At 46.3% G+C, this 23,586-nt stretch overlaps 1 protein-coding gene across 1 annotated transcript in view; it reads left to right on the forward strand.

Annotated features, from left to right (window-relative positions):
* FASN (fatty acid synthase) overlaps positions 1-23,129 on the forward strand; it is a 108,712-nt gene extending 85,583 nt beyond the window's left edge. Inside the window, exons 36-43 of the mRNA XM_077251392.1 lie at positions 845-996; positions 1,210-1,455; positions 2,994-3,182; positions 11,601-11,825; positions 12,678-12,898; positions 19,330-19,428; positions 19,513-19,764; positions 21,649-23,129. Of these exons, the coding sequence (XP_077107507.1) occupies positions 845-996; positions 1,210-1,455; positions 2,994-3,182; positions 11,601-11,825; positions 12,678-12,898; positions 19,330-19,428; positions 19,513-19,764; positions 21,649-21,786 (1,522 nt within the window). The 3' untranslated portion in view covers positions 21,787-23,129. The remainder of the gene's footprint in view (positions 1-844; positions 997-1,209; positions 1,456-2,993; positions 3,183-11,600; positions 11,826-12,677; positions 12,899-19,329; positions 19,429-19,512; positions 19,765-21,648) is intronic.
* The last annotated feature ends 457 nt before the right edge of the window (positions 23,130-23,586 follow it).

Raw genomic sequence — 23,586 nt, forward strand, 5'->3', positions numbered from 1 at the left:
ACCAGCATGAGATAGTGTGAGAGCAATAACAGCAATTTTAACACACCTTCTCCATATTCACACCAGAGACCTTGTAACACTAATTAGTCACATGACACCGGGGAGTGAAATGGCTAATTGGGCAGAATTTGGCCATATTCATTTAGGGGTGAACTCACTTTTGTTGCCAGCAGTTTAGACAAGAGTTATTTAGAGGGCACATCAAATTTACACTGTTATTCAAGCTGTATACTGACTACTTTACATTGTATGAAAGCATCACATCTTCAGTGATGTCCCATGAAAAGATATAATAAAATATTTACAAAAATGTGAGGGGTGTACTCACTTTTGAGCAATATTGTACCTGACTATGAGGCTAGGGACCCACCACCGTATTTTCCCTTAACCGAGAGAGTCAGGCTGGTTATGCTAATCATACTCAGATCAGAGTTTGATCACGGTGTGATTCGAATTTCTCGAATGTGGGAAAGAAAATGATCTTCTCCATTTTGTCAGTCCGTGAAAATCGCACCCGACTGACTCTGTACGAGGAAAAAATCGGACATGAATAACATTGGTCCGAGTGTGATCTGATGTACGGTCAACTTCTCGAGCCCACGTTCTGTACCTAGAACAATTGATGCTTTGACGCTGTTTTGAAGGCAAAGAGTGGTCACACCAAATATTAATTTGATTTAGATTTCTCTTTTGTTCCTTCGCTTTGCATTTTTTTATTGATAAAAATAAACTATTAACGCTTCTATTTTGAAAGTATTCTTACTTTGCGGCATTTTTGACTGTATATATCTATGCAGGTATATAAACCGCAGATTGAAATAAGGTCCCGATTGTCATTTTGCAGGGTCAGCAGAGAGAAGTGTCCGGAGCTGGATCATTTTGTCATATTTTCCTCAGTGAGTTGCGGGAGAGGAAATGCCGGGCAAAGTAACTACGGATTTGCAAACTCAACAATGGAGCGTATTTGCGAAAAACGTCGTCAGGATTATCTGCCAGGTATAAAACATACCGAAATGTAACCACTGGATGGCATGTGATTCTATGGAATACAGGTGGATCTTAGCTTGGGCAGTGCCATAATTTACTGCAAAAATACCTTTCTACTAATTATTTTGAGTAAAACAATTGTGAAATATAATGATACTTTTATTGTTTAATCACCTGATATATATATATATTTTTTTAAAACTTGTATAATTGTCTCCCCAGGTTTGGCTGTCCAGTGGGGAGCTATTGGTGATGTGGGTGTCGTGCTGGAGACCATGGGAAGTAACGACACAGTAATTGGTGGCACATTACCGCAGAGGATCAGTTCCTGTCTCGAGGTTCTTGATCAGTTCCTTAATCAGCCTCATCCTGTAATGTCCAGTTTTGTCTTAGCTGAGAAGACCATCTCTGTGAAAACCAAAGGAGCTGGACAACAAGATTTGGTGGAGGCTGTAGCTCACATTTTAGGTAATAACAACATTTCAGAAAGTAATTCGGTGGCCAAGGCTTCCTATTTAAACAAAAATCATCAGTGGTATTGGAAATCTTACTCTTAGTATGAAGAATATATGATTTGTATTAATGTTGTGGACAACATTAGATGTACGTTTAGTTATTTGCCCGAAATCCAGTTAAATCATAAATCACATTGGTGATGAATTTGGTCCTAATTCCTCATTTGCGTTTTTTTAAGCCACTTTTATTTTTATTTTTGTCTTGTGGTATTTGTTGCCATCTTTCCACCAAAGCTTCAAATCGGCACTTGTGATTCATGAATTTTGCACAAATGGTCTTTATTTTTTGTCTTCTTAATCTTTTCTTGCACCTTTTTAGAGCAAAAAGTCATATTCTGAAACAATTTCGTACAATTTTTGAAAACATTTCTGGCATACAAAAAAAATCACTCCTGTCAGTTAAAGGGATCCTGTCACCTGAATTTGGCGGGACCGGTTTTCGGTCCGATGGGCGGTGTTTTCGGGTGTTTGATTCACCCTTTCCTTTCCCGCTGGCCGCAATATTGGCTTGAAGTTCATTCTCTGTCCTCCGTAGTACACGCCTGTGCAAGGCAATCTTGCCTTGTGCACACGCAGTATGCTTTGCCCAACTGCGGGCAAAGCCGAAAAGCATTAGTGCGCATGCGCCGGCGCACTATGTCCGGGAACACAGCGAAATACTTCCGGGACATAGTGCGCCGGCGCATGCGCACTAATGCTTTTCGGCTTTGCCCGCAGTTGGGCAAAGCATACTGCGCGTGCGCAAGGCAAGATTGCCTTGCGCAGGCGTGTACTACGGAGGACAGAGAATGAACTTCAAGCCAATATTGCGGCCAGCGGGAAAGGAAAGGGTGAATCAAACACCCGAAAACACCGCCCATCGGACCGAAAACCGGTCCTGCCAAATTCAGGTGACAGGTTCCCTTTAAGGAGTACATTTGTGTAAAAATGTTGCCACTTATTAAAGAATCGCAATTGATGAATCAGTCTAAGCATCTGAAAAAGCCATGTTGATCTAAAAGTCAGAAAATTAATGGAACAGATCTTTTGATTAATTTCTCGTAAATCAAAAAGTCACTAATTGAGAATTATTTATGCCAAAGAAGGAGTGAAAATGCAGTGATGAATTTTGAGCCCTTTTGAGCTCAAATCATCCCTGATTTCTAGGTGGTCTGGAGGGCTCCTTAGAGAACATCATTTCATTTCACTTATTGGAGATCTCTGACAGAACACTCAATACAGATCATTATTGATCCAAATGGTTTATTCGTTAGTTTTTAGGATATGCCATAAATGCCCGATAGATGTGGCTCCAATGGCTAGGACCCTCTGTCTCTAGAACAGAGCCCTGTTGTCTGGATAGATATGGTTTCCAGCTGTGGTGCCTACATCAATTCAATATTTCTGACTTAAACTCTCAATATCCCATAAATGGCTTAGATGCGACAACCTCATTAAGAGTTTTAGGTTGAGACGATTGATGTTCTGAGTTTGCTCTGTTTTTTTCCCTAGGTGTCCGAGACGTGACCAGCTTAAATCCTGACACCACACTGGCCGATTTAGGGCTAGATTCCCTCATGGGTGTAGAGGTGCGACAGACGCTGGAACGTGATTATGATATTGTCATGGCAATGCGAGAAGTTAGACAGCTAACAATTAACAAATTGCGGGAGCTTTCTTCCAAGCCAGGACATAATGAAGGTAGGATATTTACATATCACCGATGTAATAGATGAGTTCCCAGCTTTTCTTTACTATTCGAAATAAAGACTTTTATTTCCTAAACCAATATACCATTTTCTGTGGGCTAAATGGTTTTTAGCCTCAGGTTTGGCATAGATAGATTGAACGTGAGAATTATTTAGTATATCTTAAGGTACCTTCACACTCAACAACTTAACAACGATAACGATAGCGATCCGTGACGTTGCAGCTTCCTGGATAGCGATATCGTTGTGTTTGACACGCAGCAGCGATCAGGATCCTGCTGTGACATCGTTGGTCGGAGCTAGAAGGCCAGCACCTTATTTCATCGCTGGATCACCCGCTGACATCGCTGAGTCGGTGTGTGTGACGCCGATTCAGCGATGTCTTCACTGGTAACCAGGGTAAACATCGGGTTACTAAGTGCAGGGCCGCGCTTAGTAACCCGATATTTACCCTGGTTACCAGTGTAAATGTAAAAAAACCCAAACACTACATACTTACATTCCGATGTCTGTCGCGACCCCCGGCGTTCTGCTTCCCTGCACTGTGTCAGCGCCGGCTGGCCGTAAAGCAGGGCACAGCGGTGACGTCACCGCTCTGCTTTACGGCCGGTGCTTACAGTGCAGGGAAGCAGAACGCTGGGGACGCGACAGACACCGGAATGTAAGTATGTACTGTTTGTTTTTTTTTACATTTACACTGGTAACCAGGGTAAACATCGGGTTACTAAGTGCGGCCCTGCGCTTAGTAACCGATGTTTACCCTGGTTACCCGGGGACTTCGCATAGTTGGTCGCTGGAGAGCTGTCTGTGTGACAGCTCTCCAGCGACCACACAGCGACGCTGCAGCGATCGGCATCGTTGTCTAGATCGCTGCAGCGTCGCTAAATGTGACGGTACCTTAAGACTCTCTCATTATACATTCTTGGCCATATTCAGGTCACCTAAGGCTACATTCCCACAATGAGTATTTACACTGCGTATTTTCGAAAAAAAAGTGCAAGTAGCGTATTTTACAGAAAATCTGCAACATCAAAAACTGATCAAAAAAGATCATCGTGGAAACATTGCCTAATAATAGAAAAAAATCTAGCAGGTCAAAAATGGCCAGAAAAGGTAGACTTATTAGGGTTCACCTGGTGAGGTGGATTCAGTAAGCAGCAGGTCAGGGGGAACACTTGGACTGAGGGCGATGGTGCAGCTACCTGGACTTGCCTGATGCCATGTGGAACAGCGAGAATCAGGAAAGCAGGCAGATAAGAGGAGCAGGACACATAAGAAGAAACAGATCAGGGATGTAGACAGGCACAGTAACTGAAGGAAGTAGATGCAGGTTGTAGAGAACACAAGAGTGTGTTCAGGTTATAGCCAGCTAGGCAAAACACGTTTGATAGAGTCCATCTTAAAGGGAATTTATTTAATTTGACCAAGAATATACAAATTAATGGGTGACTAGTCGAGGGTGCACATGCACAAGGAAGCAGCGGTGACTGAGGACACAGACAAAAGTAACTGCAAGCTCTGAAAATCTCATTTCTGGCTCTGTCCTACATCACTGCAAGTGTCCAGTGCGCTGATTGATGATGGGGTTCATATACCGGCTTCAGTGCACATCAAGGTGGCAGAGATTTACAAACAGCCAGCAGTCACCGACTCTTGCAAATCATGTTACTTACGCATACAGGAAAGTGATAACATGACTAGTCTGGGGGAAGAAAACGCACCCTACTAGCCACCACTGATCTGCATATACCTGGCCAAATTAAATGTCACGGGAGACCTAGGTAGGAAAGAGCTAATAACCCGGGCCCCTACAATTTCCCTCAGACTAGGGAAACCCTGACTGACCCTCTCCCAGAGTTTACACTGATGGTGTGCATGTCTGGGCCTCCACCCTCGCCCTATCTCCTGTTTCAACCCTATGCTGAAACTACCACCCACCACCCAGTGAAGAGTCCACACTCCAATACCCATAGTTTGCACAGACAAGGTTAACGGAAAAATAAGCACCACGCCGCAGTCACTCAGGAATACACCATAAATGCAAAGGGCAAAACAAATACAAATATAGGAAGGAGCAAATAAGACAAAGGGAAATACACCACCAGCAAAGATACTCCAACTACTTGCTCACCACTCCAGACCGAGATAACAATGCACAAGACAGAAGCTATAATCGGCGACGCCCAATGTTCAGGAGAACTATTTAAAGGCAGTGGGCCTGGCCTAGCTTCCAATCCGAGCACCAGGTAAATTAATCCCGGACCAGCTACATAAAATCTAGCCGACGCCAATGAGCGCATAGTGGTCAAAAGCGGAATTACCGCTGTCTGTTGAACGACCTGGTCTGAACAGCGTCCGACATGACAGTACCCCGCCTTCTACGAGGGACCCCAGGGCCCTCACGGCTTATAGGACCCGGCTTGTCCGGATGGCGGCGGTGAAAAAACCTGACCAGCTGATCCGCATGAACGTCCGAGGCTGGTACCCAGGACCTCTCCTCAGGCCCATAACCACGCCAGTGTACCAAGTACTGTAAAGTGCGGCGCACTACACGAGAGTCAACCACCTTGGAGACTTCAAATTCCAAATTACCATCCACCAAGACTGGAGGTGGCATAGGCACCGCGTTCACGGAACCCACCACCTTCTTTAAAAGAGACCTGTGGAACACGTTGTGTATCTTATACACCGTAGGAAGCTCCAATCGGTACGCTACTGGGTTAATGACGGCGGTGACCCTAAATGGACCAATAAACCGTGGACCCAATTTAAGGGATGGTATTTTGAGTCTTATGTTTTTTGTGGATAACCACACCCAGTCATCCACACTCAGGTCCGGACCTGGCACACGCTTACTGTCAGCCACACGTTTGTACCTAGCACCCACGCTCAACAGGCGCTGTTTAACTCTCCTCCAGACTGATGACAGTTGCGCTCCTAACTGGTCTTCCTCCGGGACGCCGGAAGAGCCCCCCTGACTCAAAGTACAAAATTGAGGATGAAGCCCGTAAACACAAAAAACGGAGACTCCCCAGATGACTCCTGGCGGTGATTATTGATGGCAAACTCAGCCAAAGGAAGAAACTTCGACCACTCCTCCTGGTTATCTGAAACAAAGCAGCGTAAGTACTGTTCCAAATTTTGGTTCATACGCTCGGTCTGACCATTTGACTGAGGATGAAACGCCGAAGAATGAGACAACTTGATCCCCAGCCGTGAACAAAATGCTTTCCAAAATTTTGCCACAAACTGAGACCCCCTATCAGAAACGATGTCAGACGGAAGCCCATGAAGTCTGACCACTTCCTGCACAAATACCTGAGCCAAAGTCTTAGCGTTAGGCAACGAAGGCAAAGACACAAAGTGCGACATTTTTGAGAACCGATCAACAATCACCAAGATGACCGTGTTCCCAGCTGAGGAGGGCAAGTCAGTGATAAAATCCATGGAGATTTCCGTCCATGGCTTACTAGGTACCTCAAGAGGAAGTAGTGTGCCAACAGGACGGGACCGGGGCGTCTTAGTCCTAGCGCACGTGGTGCAAGCTGACACGTATGAGACCACGTCCTGTCGGATCTTAGGCCACCAAAACCGACGTGACACCAACTCCAAGGTACCCCTAACCCCTGGATGGCCAGCCAGGACAGCATCATGATGCTCCGCCAAAACCTTTAAGCGGAGATGAAGCGGTACAAACGTTTTATTGACGGGAAGCTCAGATGGTACCTCCTCCTGTGCCTCGGCAATCTCAGCCTCAACCTCGGTAGTGAGAGCCGAAACCACAACACCCTTTTGGAGGATGGGTACTGGATCTTCCCGAGGCTCTCCCCCCGGAAAACACCTGGACAAAGCATCCGCCTTAGTGTTTTTAGAACCAGGTCTGTAAGTGACAACAAAGTTGAACCGCGTGAAAAACAATGCCCAGCGAGCCTGCCTGGGAGACAGACGCTTGGCAGACTCCAAATAAAGCAAATTCTTATGGACCACTCCAAGAAGTGTCGCCATTCCTCAAAGGCCAATTTGATTGCCAACAACTCTCTGTTGCCGATATCGTAGTTACGTTCGGCGGGCGACAGTTTCTTGGAAAAATAGGCGCACGGATGCAAACCGCTTAAGGATGAGCCTTGTGACAACACCGCCCCCACACCAACCTCAGACGCATCGACTTTTACAACAAAAGGTTCCGCTAATGACCTCAGGTTAGCATCCTCAATAATCAGAACCTCCCACTCCCGTCTCCAAGACTTTACACGTGCTGCGCCGATTCTTTGGAATGCATTACCTAGGTTAATACAATTAATCCCCAATCCCCACAGTTTTAAGCGTGCCCTAAAAACTCATTTGTTCAGACTGGGCTACCGACTCAATGCATTAACCTAACCATCCCTGTGTGGCCCATTAAAAAAAAAAAAAAAAAAGAAACATAATCAGGTTCCTCGCATCATGTTCTCATACACTTTATGCAGTTAATAGCACTCTGTGTCTGTACTGCTACATACTTAGGCTGTTAACTGGTTCATGCAGCTTTACATGAACACCCGAGCCTTACACTATGGCTGGTCCAAATAACTAAAGCAATTGTTACCATGCACCTCTCGTGTCTCCCCTTTTCCTCATAGTTTGTAAGCTTGCGAGCAGGGCCCTCATTCCAATTGGTATCTGTTTTGAACTGTGATTTCTGTTATGCTGTAATGTCTATTGTCTGTACAAGTCCCCTCTATAATTTGTAAAGCGCTGCGGAATATGTTGGCGCTATATAAATAAAAATTATTATTATTATTATTATTATTATTAAAGGTTTTGATACATCTGGCTGCACCAGAATGGGAGCCGAAACAAACCTGTTTTTAAGAGATTCAAATGCTCACACAGCAGCCTCAGGCCAAACGGAGAAATTGGTACCCTTTTTAGTCATGTCAGTAAGTGGTTTAGCAATGATGGAAAAATCCTTGATAAACTTCCTATAGTAGTTGGAAAACCCAAGGAACCGCTGAAGCGCTTTTAGGTTATCAGGCCGTTCCCAATGCAACACCGCTTGCACCTTAGCGGCGTCCATTTTAAAACCAGAAGCAGACACAATATAGCCCAAGAAAGGCAACTCCTGTACCGAAAATACACATTTCTCCAGTTTTGCATATAGCTTATTCTCTCTGAGAAGCTGTAACACCTGCCTGACATGATCTAAATGAGTATCACGGTCGCAAGAATATATGAGGATGTCATCTAGGTACGCAATAACGAATTTCCCCAAAACATGCGAGAACACATCATTTATGAAATGTTGAAACACTGCAGGTGCGTTTGTCAACCCAAATGGCATCACCATATTCTCAAAATGACCCTCAGGGGTATTAAAAGCCGTCTTCCACTCATCACCTTGACGGACTCTTATGAGGTTGTACGCCCCCCTGAGGTCAAGCTTGGTAAACCACTTAGCACCTGCCACCTGATTGAACAAATCCGGTATCAATGGCATAGGGTATGGATCACGAACCGTAATCTGGTTCAACTCCCTGAAATCCAGACACGGGCGTAGTCCGCCATCTTTCTTCTTAACGAAGAAGAACCCTGCTGCCACAGGCGAGGATGAAGGCCTGATGTGCCCTTTGCTCAAACTTTCAGCAATGTAATCCTTTAGCGCTTGTCTCTCCGGACAAGAGATGTTAAACATCCTTGCTTTAGGCAACTTGGCCCCTGGTTTAAACCTGATAGAACAGTCATAGGAGCGATGTGGTGGCAATTTTGAACAACCCTTCTCAGAGAACACATCCACAAAATCCAGAAGTGACTCAGGAACGCTTGGAGTCACAGCAGACACACATGTGGCCAAGCAATTCTCCTGACAGAAATCACTCCACTGGATTATGTCCTGAGTTTTCCAGTCAATAACCGGGTTGTGTGTAGACAACCATGGAAAACCCAGAACCAATTGTGCCGGAAGACTCTTGAGCACCTTACATGTAACCTGCTCGAAATGAAGAACCCCAATATGAAGTTTAACCTCAGCCACAAACTCAGTAATCTCCCCCTGTGGGAGAGGAGCAGAATTGATGGTGACCACACGGATAGGATGAGGCAGTTTTTCGACCCTAAAACCAGCAGTGCGCGCAAACTCCTCATCAATGAGATTTGTGGCAGAACCACTATCCACAAAAACAGTGATTGGCAGCTCTCTGCCAGCGACAACAACTTTGGCAGGGAGCATCCACTGAGAAACCATCATGGAGGATATACATAAGCTCAGATTGGACTCCTCCACACCCTCTGAGCTTAGAAGTTTTTCCGCCGTTGCGTTTTTCTTTGACAGCAGAGGACAGATATTAATAAAATGACCAGTTTTACCGCAGTAAAAACAGGCTCCCTGCTTCCTGAGTACAGGGGCTCGATTCTTAACATGTGATACCCCTGCGCTTTGCATAGGTTCCATGGGCTCACCTGCAGCAACCTCACATGAACCTAACCCTTCACCCACAGGCGGCGTCTCATGATCCCCCTGACGCAAACGCCGATCAATGCGGACAACAAGACTCATAGCGGAATCTAGTGAAGCAGGAGTCTCGTACATCAGGAGGGCTTTTTTAACCCTATTAGAAACTCCATGAATAAAGTGACTCCGCAGCGCAGAGTCATTCCACTGTGTGTTGACCGCCCAGCGGCGAAATTCAGAACAGTAATCCTCTGCAACACGCTCCCCCTGGCAAATAGTGCGCATCTTAGATTCTGCTAGAGCCATTCTGTCCGGATCGTCGTAAATGTGTCCTAAAGCAGAAAAAAAACTCTCCACTGAGTTAAATGTAGCAGAATCAGACGGCAAAGAAAACGCCCATGCTTGGGGATCCCCGCTTAATAATGACAACACCAGGCCCACACGCCTGTCTGTCGAACGACCTGGTCTGAACAGCGTCCGACATGACATTAAATAAACATTTTTTCAGGAAATTGATTAAACAGAAAGCAATAGAAAGGGACTTGTTGCAAGCAGTAAAAAGAGTGGGATAAAGACATGAGGTCCTTTTGTGGGACATGGAGAAGCTGTCAGATTCCCTTTAAAGGGAACCTGTCATCCCCAAAATCGAAGGTGAGCTAAGCCCACCAGCATCAGGGGCTTATCTACAGCATTCTGTAATGCTGTAGATAAGCCCCCGATGTATCCTGAAAGATGAGAAAAAGAGGTTAGATTATACTCACCCAGGGGCGGTCCGAATTCTGTTTGGGTCCGATGGGCGTCGCGGTCCGGTCGGGGGCCTCCCATCTTCTTACGATGATGTCCTCTTCTTGTCTTCACGCTGCGGCTCTGGCTCCGGCGTAGTTTGTCTGCCCTGTTGAGGGCAGAGGAAAGTACTGCAGTGCGCAGGCGCCGGGCCTCTCTGACCTTTCCTGCGCACTGCAGTACTTTGCTTTGCCCTCAACAGGGCAGACAAACTACGCCTGCGCCGGAGCCACAGCGTGAAGACAAGAAGAGAACGTCACCCTATGAAGATGTGAGGCCCCGGACCGGACCGCGACGCCCATCAGACCGGACCGCAGCGGAACCGCCCGCCCAGGTGAGTATAATATAACCTCTTTTTCTCATCTTTCAGGATACATCGGGGGCTTATCTACAGCATTACAGAATGCTGTAGAAAAGCCCCTGATGCCGGTGGGCTTAGCTCACCTTCGATTTTGGAGGTGACAGGTTCCCTTTAAAAGGTTTTAAGTGATGACATAGCTTGAGTTTGCATCCGAGTGCAGTCTGATGTTTCTTTCCATGGACCCATAAACTTGCATTGTCGATTTTGATAGAACACTTGATCAAAATCAGACATCATCAAGTGGTTCGAGGAAAAAATCGGACATGTGCACAGCCTCAGAGAATAATATAGGTACAAGTGCTGTGCGTGAAAACCATGGATAGCATTTGTCCTATATAATTGGTCTTGTGTATGAGCCCGTAACAAGAGAAACATTTCGTCCAGCTTCTATCCCTAATTAAATTATTGCACCTATTCGTAACATTCTTAAAAATGTGGCCGGGAAGTTGTTTGTAAGAAAAGTTATTACTTCAGCATGTCTTTGTGGACCATCCCTTAAAGTTTATGTATGGGAGACTCACTAGTTTGCCATGTGCAAAGGCAGAACTTGAAGTTCCAGGCCCCCAATACATATTCTGTAATATGGCTACGAACTGTTAGGCTGATAATTACCGTATCTACCGCCATCACATGAGAAGGTTTATGCCAATAGACCAGTGGGAAATACAGTAGCCAGTGGGGAGGAGTCGTACTGGTCAAGAATATACAGGGTTAGTGGGAGTAGGTGAAGTAGGAGAAACCAGTGAATTAAATAAAAACAAAAAGTAGTGAACGTTGAACAAGTATGGACAGGTTCTTTGTTTTATATAACCTATTATTGGCAACCGTTACCTTTTTAGAGTCAAAGCCTTCTCAGAAAACCTCTGCACAACCAGATCTCAGCTTCCTGGACCTTAATAATCTCCTGGTGAATCCCAATGCTTCCACTATCGCTAAGCTGAACGATGTACAAAGTATCGAACATCATCTCTTCCTGGTGCACCCCATTGAAGGGTCTATCGCTGCATTCCAGAATCTGGCTGCAAAGCTCAACATCTCCTGCTATGGACTGCAGTGTACAAAAGGTAAGTTAGGTGGTTGCTTTACTACTTCAATCATATCATCCCGAATATACTCTGTGGTCAAGAGACAACAAGGGAACTCATCAAAGCTTTTTCAGAGGATTTCTAGCTTTGCACAGTTGCACTTTTTTACCAAACTCAAGGTTGCTCAAAAAATGTGACTTTTGACGTTTTCACGCCATTCTCGCCCCAGCTCCTACTAAGTGAGCAGCGGTGTGGCGGGACAGGGGCCTGTCCCGGCCTGGTGATCCTCACTCGTCAAATTCATACAAGCAGTGACGTTCACGGCACCACAAATCTTACTCCAGCAGGGACTGAAGTAAGATTCGTGTTGAGGTGCACACAGAGGCAAATGAATCCTAAAGAACCAGTTGCATCTGCTCCAACACGCCTCCTCCTGAGAGTCGCCTGTCTTGATGAATCGGGGTCAGTATGTTATGTAATTTCATGTATTACAATGGATCTTGCATAGACCACTAAATCCACCATATATTTTATTAATCTTCTATACATTGTGGCTTAGATAGAGCTGACAGACTCTTCTGATCTCAGTTACATATTCCTCCTAGGAGTAAGGAAAGAGACAGTGAGGATTCCCATGGAAGATTCAATTCACGTAGACTGCCACTGGAGAGCAGGAGGATGTGCCAGCTCTACGTGGCCAAACAATGGTGCTATAAAGATCTAGTGGGTTTTTATAACTTTTTGGGGGACCACATCACTATTTATCATATAGTCAGAGATTATACGATTACTATACTCTTTGTCGGCATTTTGATCATTGTTGTCGAAATATTTCATTTTGTATTCTGAAATGAACAATGTGAACTATATATATATTATTTTACATTTTAGCCGCTCCCTTGGACAGCATTCAGAATCTGGCAGCTTACTACATTCAGTGTATCAAGCAGGTGCAGCCAGAGGGGCCCTACTGGATAGCTGGCTACTCTTTTGGTGCCTGTGTAGCCTTTGAGATGTGCTCCCAGCTGCAGGCTCAGCGGGCCACCACACATGCCCCTGACAGCTTGTTCCTATTCGATGGGTCACATTCATATGTTGCTGCCTATACGCAGGTAAAGCTCCTTACATCCATTCATTTACTTTACCTTGCAAAGAGAATGTCTGTGTGAATAAGGTAGTATTAGGCTGTGTTCACATGCAGTTTTTTCAGGTGTTCAAAACGACACATTTTTCAAACAGAAAACACTTCAGTAAACTGTCCGTCTTTTGGGAGTTTTTGGTGGAGTTTTTTCATTTTCTGAAGCATTTCCTGAAGTTGTTTTGAAGAGGTTTGGATGTGTTTTTTCCTGAATTGTTTTCTGCAGCCTTAATGGTGTGTTCACACTTAAAGTATATTGAGGTCTCCCAACCCGAATTTACAGCTGAGGTTGTGTGAGTACAGGTCACTAAACCTGCGTTCAGTCTGTGCATTGAAGACCATATGATGTCTGTGAAATACGGCAGTCTGAACCTTGCCATAGTCTGACACTGATGATGTAGTGTACTGAGAGAAGGAACCACAGCAACACTGCACAGTACACCTTTGCTGCTCGTTCATAGGACCAGAACAGAGCAGAAGAGGGGTTGTGACTGCTCTGAAACAGATGAAAAATTAGTTTTTTTGCACAAGCGCTCTGGACATTATTAACTGTAGATTTTTGTTAGTGGACATGCTTTGTTTTTAGCTTGGTTTGTGGGATTTAGGTTCTGCCTGAGGTTTTAGGTTCTTTAGGTTTAGGTCTTTAGGTCTTTAGGTTCAGCCTGAGTGCCTAGTAATAATATCATCTTCATTTCTCCTACGCCTCATTGGGGGACACAGGACCATGGGACACAGGACCATGGGTGTTATGCTGCTGCCACTAGGAGGACACTAAGTAAACAGAAAGATTAACTCCTCCTCTGCAGTATACACCCCTTCACTGGATACAATTTCAACCAGTTCTTGCTTAGTGTCTGTAGGAGGCACTTGGGTCTGATTTCAGGCCCCAACTTTCTTATTTTAATTTTTATTTTAAAGTTTTTAGTTTTCTGTAAATTTTTAATTTTTTACTTAACGGAGTGAAGGGGGCGACGGGTTCCTTTTTTTATAGGGTCCGCTCTCCCCCGAACCATCAACAGGCGAGCACGGCGAGTATACCTCCCCGTCCCTCTCCTGCGACGTATGGGGCACGCCTAATCTACGCTAGGGCGACGGTTCCTATGTGGTCCCGATCTCCCCCCTGTAAGATGGCGAGCACATGGAGTATACCTCTTATGTGCATCTCCCGGGCTCCACCGCACTCAAGCCCTCATCTTGGCGTCTCGTAGTCCCCACAGTAGCCGTAAGCCCCCTGTGGCAGGCGCAGAAGAACCCTGCAATAATCTCCATGTGGCAGGCACAGCTGTAAGTCCCCTGAGAAGGCAAGCATGCTTCAGGAGGCTCTCCGTCCCCCAACACAGGGAGGATCGATTGAGCTGGAGGTGGTCCCTCCTTTGGTGAGTACTATCTTCCTCACGCTACTGGCGTGGGAAGAAGCGGTCCGGGTCCCTGGGGAGAGGTACCGCTGGCTAGATGCCAGCGACGATCGTTAGGCGCGGCGTCGCGGCCGCCAGAGCGCTCCGTCGGCCGGCTCCACTAATTTAGTCCCCGGCTTCTGCAGCCGGACTAGGCCGCAGTTCAAAAAACCCGCCCACGCCGGAGCCCCGCCCACTGTTCAGGCGTTTCTCGTTTTCAATGAGAAGAGCCCTGCAAATCTCGGGCGCCATCTTGGGACTCCACTGCTACAGGGAAATACAGCCGAAAACGCTACCTCCCTCTCTTCCTCCCTGGGGACACCAGTTCAGGACCGTGGGTAAGTTGCTCCGCTGCATAGGGAAAAGCTTAACCCCTTCCCTGCTCACATAACTGCTACTGCGGTTTATCGGAGATAGACATTCACTATGTCTCAATCTATGGAAAAAAGGGGACAAAAAAGCACACTGTATTTTTTACCATTTGTGCCACTTGCAAGTCTGCCTTGCCAAGTACCCACAGTCCCCCCTTGTGCCAGAACTGTGACCTGGCCAGTGCGCAGCCGCCTTCTGCCGCCACTTCCTATGTCGTCTCCTGAGTGGGCCGCGCACGTTCAGTGGAATCCTGGGTCCTCCTTAAACCAGAATTCACCTCCGTCGGCTGCGACGGAATCTGATAACGGCGCGGGGCTGTCCGAACACAGGGGGCGCACCGTTGTACGGGACTCCCGGGGTTCCAGGAAAAGGACCTTTTCCCCATCTCCCGTACACGCGTGAGCTTCAGCTTCTGCAAGCTCATTTTCTCGCTCCCCCTCCCCTGAGGGTCGCAGCGTACAGGGCTCAGTATATGAGTCGGAGGAATCTTTAACCCAGACTCCTCTATTGGTCAGGCATTAATGGTGGACGATGAATCTGCTTCCTCTCAGGAACACGTTGTATCTTTTAAGAAGTCTCCATAATCACCCTGAGTTTCAGGATATTATCCCAAAACACAGGGAGCAGAAAAGCGCTTTACGGCTCAAAAAGCCACGGAAGCTAAATATCCTTTCTCAAGGGATCTGGTGAAGGGCTTACTTCTTTCTCCTTCTGGATCCTGCCGTGTCGCGGCTTGCATCCAAAACAATCTTCTCTCTGTCAGACGATTCATCAGTCAAAAACCCTTCTGACCGCCAGATTGATTATTTGGCACTCTCAGTCTTTGAAGTCTCAGGAGCAGCCCTCCTTCCATCCTTTGCAGCTACCTGGGTAGCTAAGGCAATGGTGACCTGGGCTGAGGTGTTGACCTTTACCGTCCACGGCAGTAATCTTCCCCAGGGACGGCCAGACTAGTTAACCAGTTAGCTCAGGCCGGAGATTTTGTCGTTAGCGCCTCCATAGCTAATTGCGCAGCGCAAGCGGCTGCTAACGCAATTTCCATCGGGGGGGGCCCTATGGCTCCGCGATTGGCGAGCAGACTCTCCTTCCAAAAAGTCGCTGACCTCTCTTCCTTACCAAGCGGGTCGTTTAATTTGGGGGAAAACCTAGACCAAATCATTTCTGACGCTACCGGATTAAAAAAAAAAATTAATTTCTTCCCCAGCATGGAATCAGCAGCAGTTTCGATTCCGGTCATTTCGTAACAACTCCAGTTTGTCGCCCTCTTCCCCTGGTTCGGGACGTCGGGACAACAGAACTTCCCAGGTCTCATACAGACCAAACCGTTCCTGGAAACCCGGACCCAGGCCGTCTGCCCCTGAGCCGTCCGCATCCCTTAAACCTTCACAATGACTCATTGGCGTGTCCGGCTGACACTGACAACGTAGGCTGACGCCTTCTTTCGTTCCGTCAACAGTGGCTCTCGGTCGTTCACGACGAGTGGGTCAGAGAGCTCGTGTCTTCCGGATACAAAATTGAGTTTTTTCTCTTCACGCCATACAGGCGCTTCAAAAGGACGGTGTCATCACTCCAGTCCCTCGTGACCAAAGGTTCACGTGGTTTTACTCCAACCTTTTCGTGGTCCCAAAGAAGGACGGGCCTCTACGGCCCATACTGGATCTCAAACTGCTAAAACAAATTCGTACGGGTCCGACACTGCAGGATGGACCGCCTCCGTTCCGTTGTCGCGTCCCTGGAAAAAGGAGAGTGCCTTGCATTCATAGACATCAGCAGTTCCTGCTCTTTGCAGCCCAAGAAGTACACTTCCAGTCTGTGGCCTTGCCCTTCGGACTTGCCACCGCCCCCAGAGTCTTCACAAAGGTCATGGCGGCTGTCATGGCCATTCTTCACGCTCGGGGAGTGGTAGTCCTGCCATATCTGGACGACCTATTAATCAAAGGTCCGTCCCAGTCTACCTGCGAGGAGTCGGTGAGCATCACCGTGGATTCTCCTTCTCGCCTGGGTTGTAAGATCAACTTCGAGAAATCATCTCCAGTGCCGGCCCAGCAAATCTCCTTCCTGGGCATGATTTTGAACTCTTCCCGCGGGCTGGTCATTCTCCCTCCAGAGAAGGTTCTATCCTTACAACAGGGAGCGCGCAGGCTCTTCCGCCCAGTCCCTCACTCCATTCGCTTTGCGATGCGCATCCTCGGAAAAATGGTTGCGGCGATGGAAGCCATTCTGTTCGCGCAGTGCCATCCCCGTCCCTTGCAACAGGCGCTCCTTTTAGCCTGAGACAGAAGCCCGGTTCCTCTCGACCGTCGCTTTCATCTACCCCCACAGGTCAGGCAGACCCTCAGGTGGTGGACACTACAGTCTTCCTTGAACCAAGGGAAATCCTTTCTTTCTGTACGCTGGTTAGTGGTGACTACCGATGCCAGCCTTTTTGGCTGGGGTGCAATTTTTATTCACCACACGGCACAGGGTCGTTGGTCCACGAGATAGTCACGTCTCCCAATCAATATCCTGGAAATTTGAGCGATCATTCTCGCTTTACACAACTTTCACCAACCTTCTCGCAGGTCATCCCATCAGAATTCAATCCCACAACGCCACAGCCGTGGCGTACATCAACCACAAGGGGGAACAGAGCAGCCATGCGCGAAGTCTCCCACATCCTGCGCTTGGCAGAGACCAATCACTCGCTCATATCGGCGATCCACATACTGGGCGTGGAGAATTGGGAAGCGGACTTCCTCAGTCGCCAAAGTCTTGCTTCGGGCGAGTGGTCCCTCCATCCGGAAGTTTTCCAGCAGATTTGCCTTCGCTGGCTGACGCCGGATGTGGATCTCATGACCTTGAGGTTCAACAACCAGGTTCCCCAGTTCATTGCCCGTTCCCACGATCCTCGCGCCATCGGGGTAGATGCCCTGGTTCTGTCGTGGCATCCGTTCCAGCTGCCATACATTTTTCCGCCCCTTTCTCTGCTTCCGAGAGTCATCAAAAAGATCACAGCAGAGGGGAGACCGGTGATTCTCGTCGCGCCCGACTGGCTGCGCCGAGCATGGTACGCGGAACTCGTCCAAATGGTCGCCGACACCCCCTGGCGCCTTCCAGATCGCACGGACCTTCTCTTCTAGGGCCCAATTTGCCATCAGAACTCTGGGACCCTGTCTTTGATGGCGTGGCCGTTGAATCCTGGATTTTAGCCCAAGCCGGATTCTCTCCGGGGGTCCTTCTACCATGATTCGCGCTAGGAAACCTGTATCCGTGCGCATTTATCATCGCACCTGGCGTATCTTCTTTTCATAGTGCAATACCCATGGACGTTTGCCCTTAGTCTTTTCCATTCCGTCCATTCTGGAGTTTCTCCAATCAAGTTTAGAGTCAGGCCTTGCCCTAAGCTCGCTCAAGGGACAAGTGTCCGCCTTGTCTGTTCTATTCCAACGAAGGATCGCTTCCAGACTGCCGGTTAAGACGTTCATCCAAGGAGTCTCCCGGGTGGTCCCTCCCTATAGAATGCCTTTGGCGTCATGGGATCTTAACTTGGTTCTCAGGGTTCTTCAGGAGGCCTCTTTCGAACCATTGCAGGACATCTCTCACCCTCCTCTCATCGAAGGTGGTCTTTCTAGTGGCAATTACGTCAATTAGGAGAGTTTCTGAGTTGGCGGCTCTCTCTTGCCGACCCCCCCCCTTTTTCTGAATTTTTTACCCAGATAAGGTGGTTTTGAGAACCTCTCCCGAGGACATTGTCTTCCTGTCTTTCTGTCCTGCACCTACTCATTGTATCGAGAAAGCTCTCCATACTCTGGATCTGGTTTGAGCTCTTCGGAGGTACATATCTCGCACGGCTCCCTTCCGTAGGTCGGATGTCCTCTTCGTGCTTCCGGAGGGACATTGGAAGGGTCTACCTGCCTCAAAGGCCACTCTAGCTAAGTAGATTTGTTCCGCTATTCAGGAATCCTATCGTGTCAGGAACACTCCTGTCCCACCTGGGATTCAGGCGCATTCCACCCGGTCGGTCGGTGCTTCTTGGGCCATTCGGCACCAGGCGTCCGCACATCAGCTTGTAAAGCTACGACTTAGTCCAGTCTGCATACTTTCACGAAGCACTACCTCATCCATACTCAGGCTTCGGCAGACGCTGCCCTCGGCAGGCGCATTCTGCACACATCGGTACCTCAGTAAGCTGGTGGTACATGGGGTATTAGCATATTGCTCCCCACCCAGGGACTGCTTTTGTACGTCCCATGGTCCTGTGTCCCCCAATGAGGCGTAGGAGAAAAGGAGATTTTTTGTGTACTCACCGTAAAATCTTTTTCTCCGAGCCACTCATTGGGGGACACAGCACCCACCCTGTTAGCCTGTTTTGGCTTGTTGTTACTTCTTTGGTTTTGACATAGTTTGTCTTTGTTCATGCTCCTACTGCTTTACTACCGAACTGGTTGAAATTGTATCCAGTGAAGGGGTGTATACTGCAGAGGAGGAGTTAATCTTTCTGTTTACTTAGTGTCCTCCTAGTGGCAGCAGCATAACACCCATGGTCCTGTGTCCCATGGTCCTGTGTCCCCCAATGAGTGGCTCGGAGAAAAAGATTTTACGGTGAGTACACAAAAATCTCCTTTTCTTGACTGATGGAATGTCCTTCTTTGTTTTCTAGAGCTATCGTGCCAAACTAACACCGGGAAGTGATGCTGAGGCAGAAACTGAGGCTCTGTGCGCGTTCATCCAGCAGTTCACCGTCACTGAATATAATAAGGTAAATGTTGCCCACATATGACCTAGTAGGCTGCCTCGTATCCAGAAAAATACTGATATAATAGCTTACCCTGCCTTCCCACAGCTGCTAGAAACCCTCCTGCCCCACAAGGACTTAGCGGCCAGAGTCAGTGCCGCTGTGGATCTAATAACACAGAGTCACAAGTCTATCAACCATGACTCCCTCCACTTTGCGGCGTCCTCCTTCTACTACAAGCTGAAGGCTGCCGACCAGTATGTCCCAGGCAATAAGTATCATGGAAACATTACCCTGCTGAGGGCAAAGACAAGAAATGAATATGGAGAGGGGCTGGGGGCAGACTACAAACTATCTGAGGTAGGTGGACACTTGTGAGCCATTATCTTTTTGTCTGCAATGTTTTCTTTTACACAAGGACCAATGAAGGTGGCGTAAGGTTTGAAGGACAGAGACAATAGAATTGTAGAGCACATTCCCTGAGTTTAGAAAATAAATCTACATGAGAAGCTAAAGAGGGTCTGTCACTTATAAAAATAAAAATTACATTGTTACCTTACTAAAAATCCCCTTGCTCCCCGGAATCTGACCATGTTTTCCGTTTTTTATTTTGTTCCTCCATTGCAGAAATATGCCCTTTTTTACTCCTGGCACCCAATATGCTAATTACTGTCTTGATGTCCTAGAGGGCATGTCAGAGTTTTTTTTTGGGGGGTGTCATCTAGTCCTCCCACCTCTATGACGCCGCCCAAACACCACTTGGCAGCATCTAAAACAGTTTGAACATCACGATCTTGTCTCACTGTTCTCGATATGATTTGCCTGTGTGCAGGCAGGAAAGTCTTCCTACATTGGATCTCACAAGAACAGAGTCGTCTCTTGAGATCCTGCCTGTTCGACCAATCTCAAATGCTGCTATGTGGTGTTTGGACAGCGTCATAGAGGGGAAATGCCTTCACAACACGCCCCCAGAGAAAAGTCTTCTGACGCGCCCTCTTGGACCAAATGCCAGAAATTAGGATACCGGGTGCCAAAATGAATAAATGGTATATCTCAACAACAGAGGGAGAAGTTGAAAAATGGAAATCAGAGGCAGATTCAGGGGAACATTGGGATTTTGACCAGGAAACATACTTTCTTTTTTTTTTTTTGGATGTGGCAGGTCCTCTATTAAGGGGTAGTCCAGGATTATAATAATGATGACCCAGAGTGATTAGCAAAATTAGGATTATTTAGTCTAGAAGGGGACAATACAAATATCTCTACGAGGATCTGTTTATACCAAGGAAGGTGATGGTCACAAGGGGGAATTCTCTGCATCTAGAGGAGAGAAGGTTTTTCCAGTAACATAGAAGAGGATTCTTTACTGTTAGGGCAGTGAGAATCTGGAAAACCTTGCCTGAGGAGGTGATGATGGCGAACCCAGTCATGGGGTTCAAGAGAGGCCTGGATGTCTTCCTGGAGCATAACAATATTGTATCTTACAGTTATTTGGTTCTGTAGAAGGACGTAGATCTGGGGATTTATTCTGACGGAATATAGGCTGAACTGGATGGACAAATATCTTTTTTCGGCCTTGCTAACTATGTTACTATGTTATGTTACTATGACCCATTCTTATGATTGGTTATCAATATCAGAATGGTGGGGATCTCACCCCCAACACCCGTACTTATCAGCTGTTACCAGGTCCCGCAGCCGCCAGAAGCACACATAGTGTTCGGAGGCGGAACAGCACAGCTCCATACACCGCGTAGAGGCCGTTCTTATGTACTGCAACTCCGCTCCCATTGAGTGAATGCTATATATTTATACCATTTCTAAGCATTTGTATAGATGCCATATGAACTGAAAAATGGTGTTCAGAATATACTCTTTTATTGTCGCCCACACGTTCTATTCAAATAGAAAATAGCATTCCATCTTAATTTAAAAAAAAGCTGTATAACACTGCATTATTTATAAGTGGTCCCTTGTGCTATTTCTGGTTCCCATAAGTGTAACATACTGTGTGCATATGGCAGCATTATTCTACAGCACATTCAGCTATTTCTTACCTAGCGTAAAAATAGAAGTCCTAGTCTCTTGCGACATTCTCCCTTGCCGATGCAGATTAGCTTATTCTTTAACCAGGTGTCTTCTTGGAGTTGGGCTATAGAAATAGTTGGCGATGCAGCTTAATGTCAGATTGTTTTACCTTCTGAATCTGGATATAAATTCTTTCTCTTTTTCCTTTTCCATTAGGTGTGTGATGGCAAGGTGTCCGTTCATGTCATAGAAGGAGATCATCGAACATTTCTGGAAGGATCTGGCATTGATTCTATCATCAACATCATCCACAGTTCACTAGCTGAACCTCGCACCAGCGTCCGTGAGGGTTAAATTAGTGAAGCCGTCATCTCCTTGTTGGATTTCTCTAGATCCTGCTTACAAGGAGAAAGGGCTTCATTTAGCACACTGGACTGGGCATATGGTCACTTTCACATCAGCACAGAACCCCATGTGAGGCAGTGCCATAATGGTACCTCTAGTGGGAAGTAACCCTGGATCACTCACCGTTCATGTCCATTACTAGTTCTCCTGCTCTATGGGTACCAAACACAGCAAAATAGTCCATGCCTTCTTCATAGAATAGGGTTAGAGCTCATTTTGTAGCATGTTGTTCTTATCAGTATTCCAAAGGCGAAACGTTAGCACTTAGAAAACCCTGCACACCACTTTTGAATGACTAGTTCTCGCCCTCTGAGGCATCTCCATGCCTGTGACGAGCTGTGCTAGTCTTATAATGACATAGGTCTTCGTACAGTGGAGTCCCTGTCAGTCTTATTGTTTGTGGTTGTGTATTTTTGTATTTTTTTTTTATTTTAATGTTCCGTAATTTATTGTATCTCTTATAGCTCTTCGGGTCACTCACTCATTGGAGAATGCAGTCAACTCCATCTAGAATTATTTTTGTGGGGTCAAACCTTCAAGTCTAATTGTTATCTTAAGATATTACCAAGTAGAAATCTTTGGGTAAAAATCATAAAATGCTATACAGTAAGAAGCAGTCATGCACAAGGGTTGCCTGCTGATACATACTAAATATATTAGCACCATGCGTTAATTGTGTTCTAAGTGATGGCACTTAGGTTACATTTACATTGCTTTTGGATGGATTAGCCTTCTTATGAGGGGCCAACAATATGTAATGCTTGGACATATTGCAGTACTCTGTCACGAGAGGTTGCAATCATGCATGTAATGGTCCAATGACTTGTAAACTCAAGTGAGTATGAGGCATGAGGGTTGTGCATCTTCTAGTGGGGGAGTGATCCTGTCACCTGCTCCTCAAGCAGGTCTATCTACTCTGGAATTTTCCTTGATGGAAATGAGAAGTTCTGCTGCACCTATGACACAGTTGAGAGGTTGACGCAGGTTTAATGTTCTCCCAGGTGAAGGCTCAGGACCTAAGGCTGTATTAAGGATTGATTCCTTGCAGATCTCAAGGACATGCTGGGCCTTTCACTGTCGGTATAGACGCCTGTTGACATCCTTCCTCTGTTGACCGCAGCAGAATAACTTTAATGTAGGTCTATATTTTAATAACAAGAAATAATAGTGATGGTTCCTTTTTTCATACATTATTTTTTTCTCTTTCCTGGTAAATATTGGAGCTTTAAAATAGTCTTGTGTATGTTGCACTTTCCTGTTATTAATAAAGAAGAAATAATGTTTAAACTCGTCATGTTGTTGTCCTTTTTAAGGGGATTTATGCTTATATGTCATTATTTGGAGTAATTAAAGGCATTGTGTCATCAGAAAATGACCTATTGTTTAAAGCAGTTTTTTGAGTTGCATGTATTATTTAAAAAAATGTATTTTTTTTATTTTATAATCTTAATTAAATAAACAAAACGAGTAATCTTGCAATTTTCTTTCTGGCCACGAGCTATTTTAGACTTACACATTCTATCTTTTGAAGAAGAGTTTACAGCAGGCTCCTTATCATCAGAGGTAATGACAGGTAACTCCTTTATACACAGCTGATAACGCAGGATCCACTTTTCATAATAGGTGATGTGATGCTGCCCCTCTACGCTGGTTCTTCTGACACTTCAATACAAAAGATAGGGTCAGGGACTTTTCATTATCGCTGTGTGCATGTGTTGTTTTGTGAAGTTTGAGTCTAAAAAAGCTCGA

The sequence above is a fragment of the Ranitomeya variabilis genome, chromosome 4, assembly GCF_051348905.1.
Source record: "Ranitomeya variabilis isolate aRanVar5 chromosome 4, aRanVar5.hap1, whole genome shotgun sequence".
Classification (NCBI taxonomy): Eukaryota; Metazoa; Chordata; class Amphibia; order Anura; family Dendrobatidae; genus Ranitomeya; species Ranitomeya variabilis.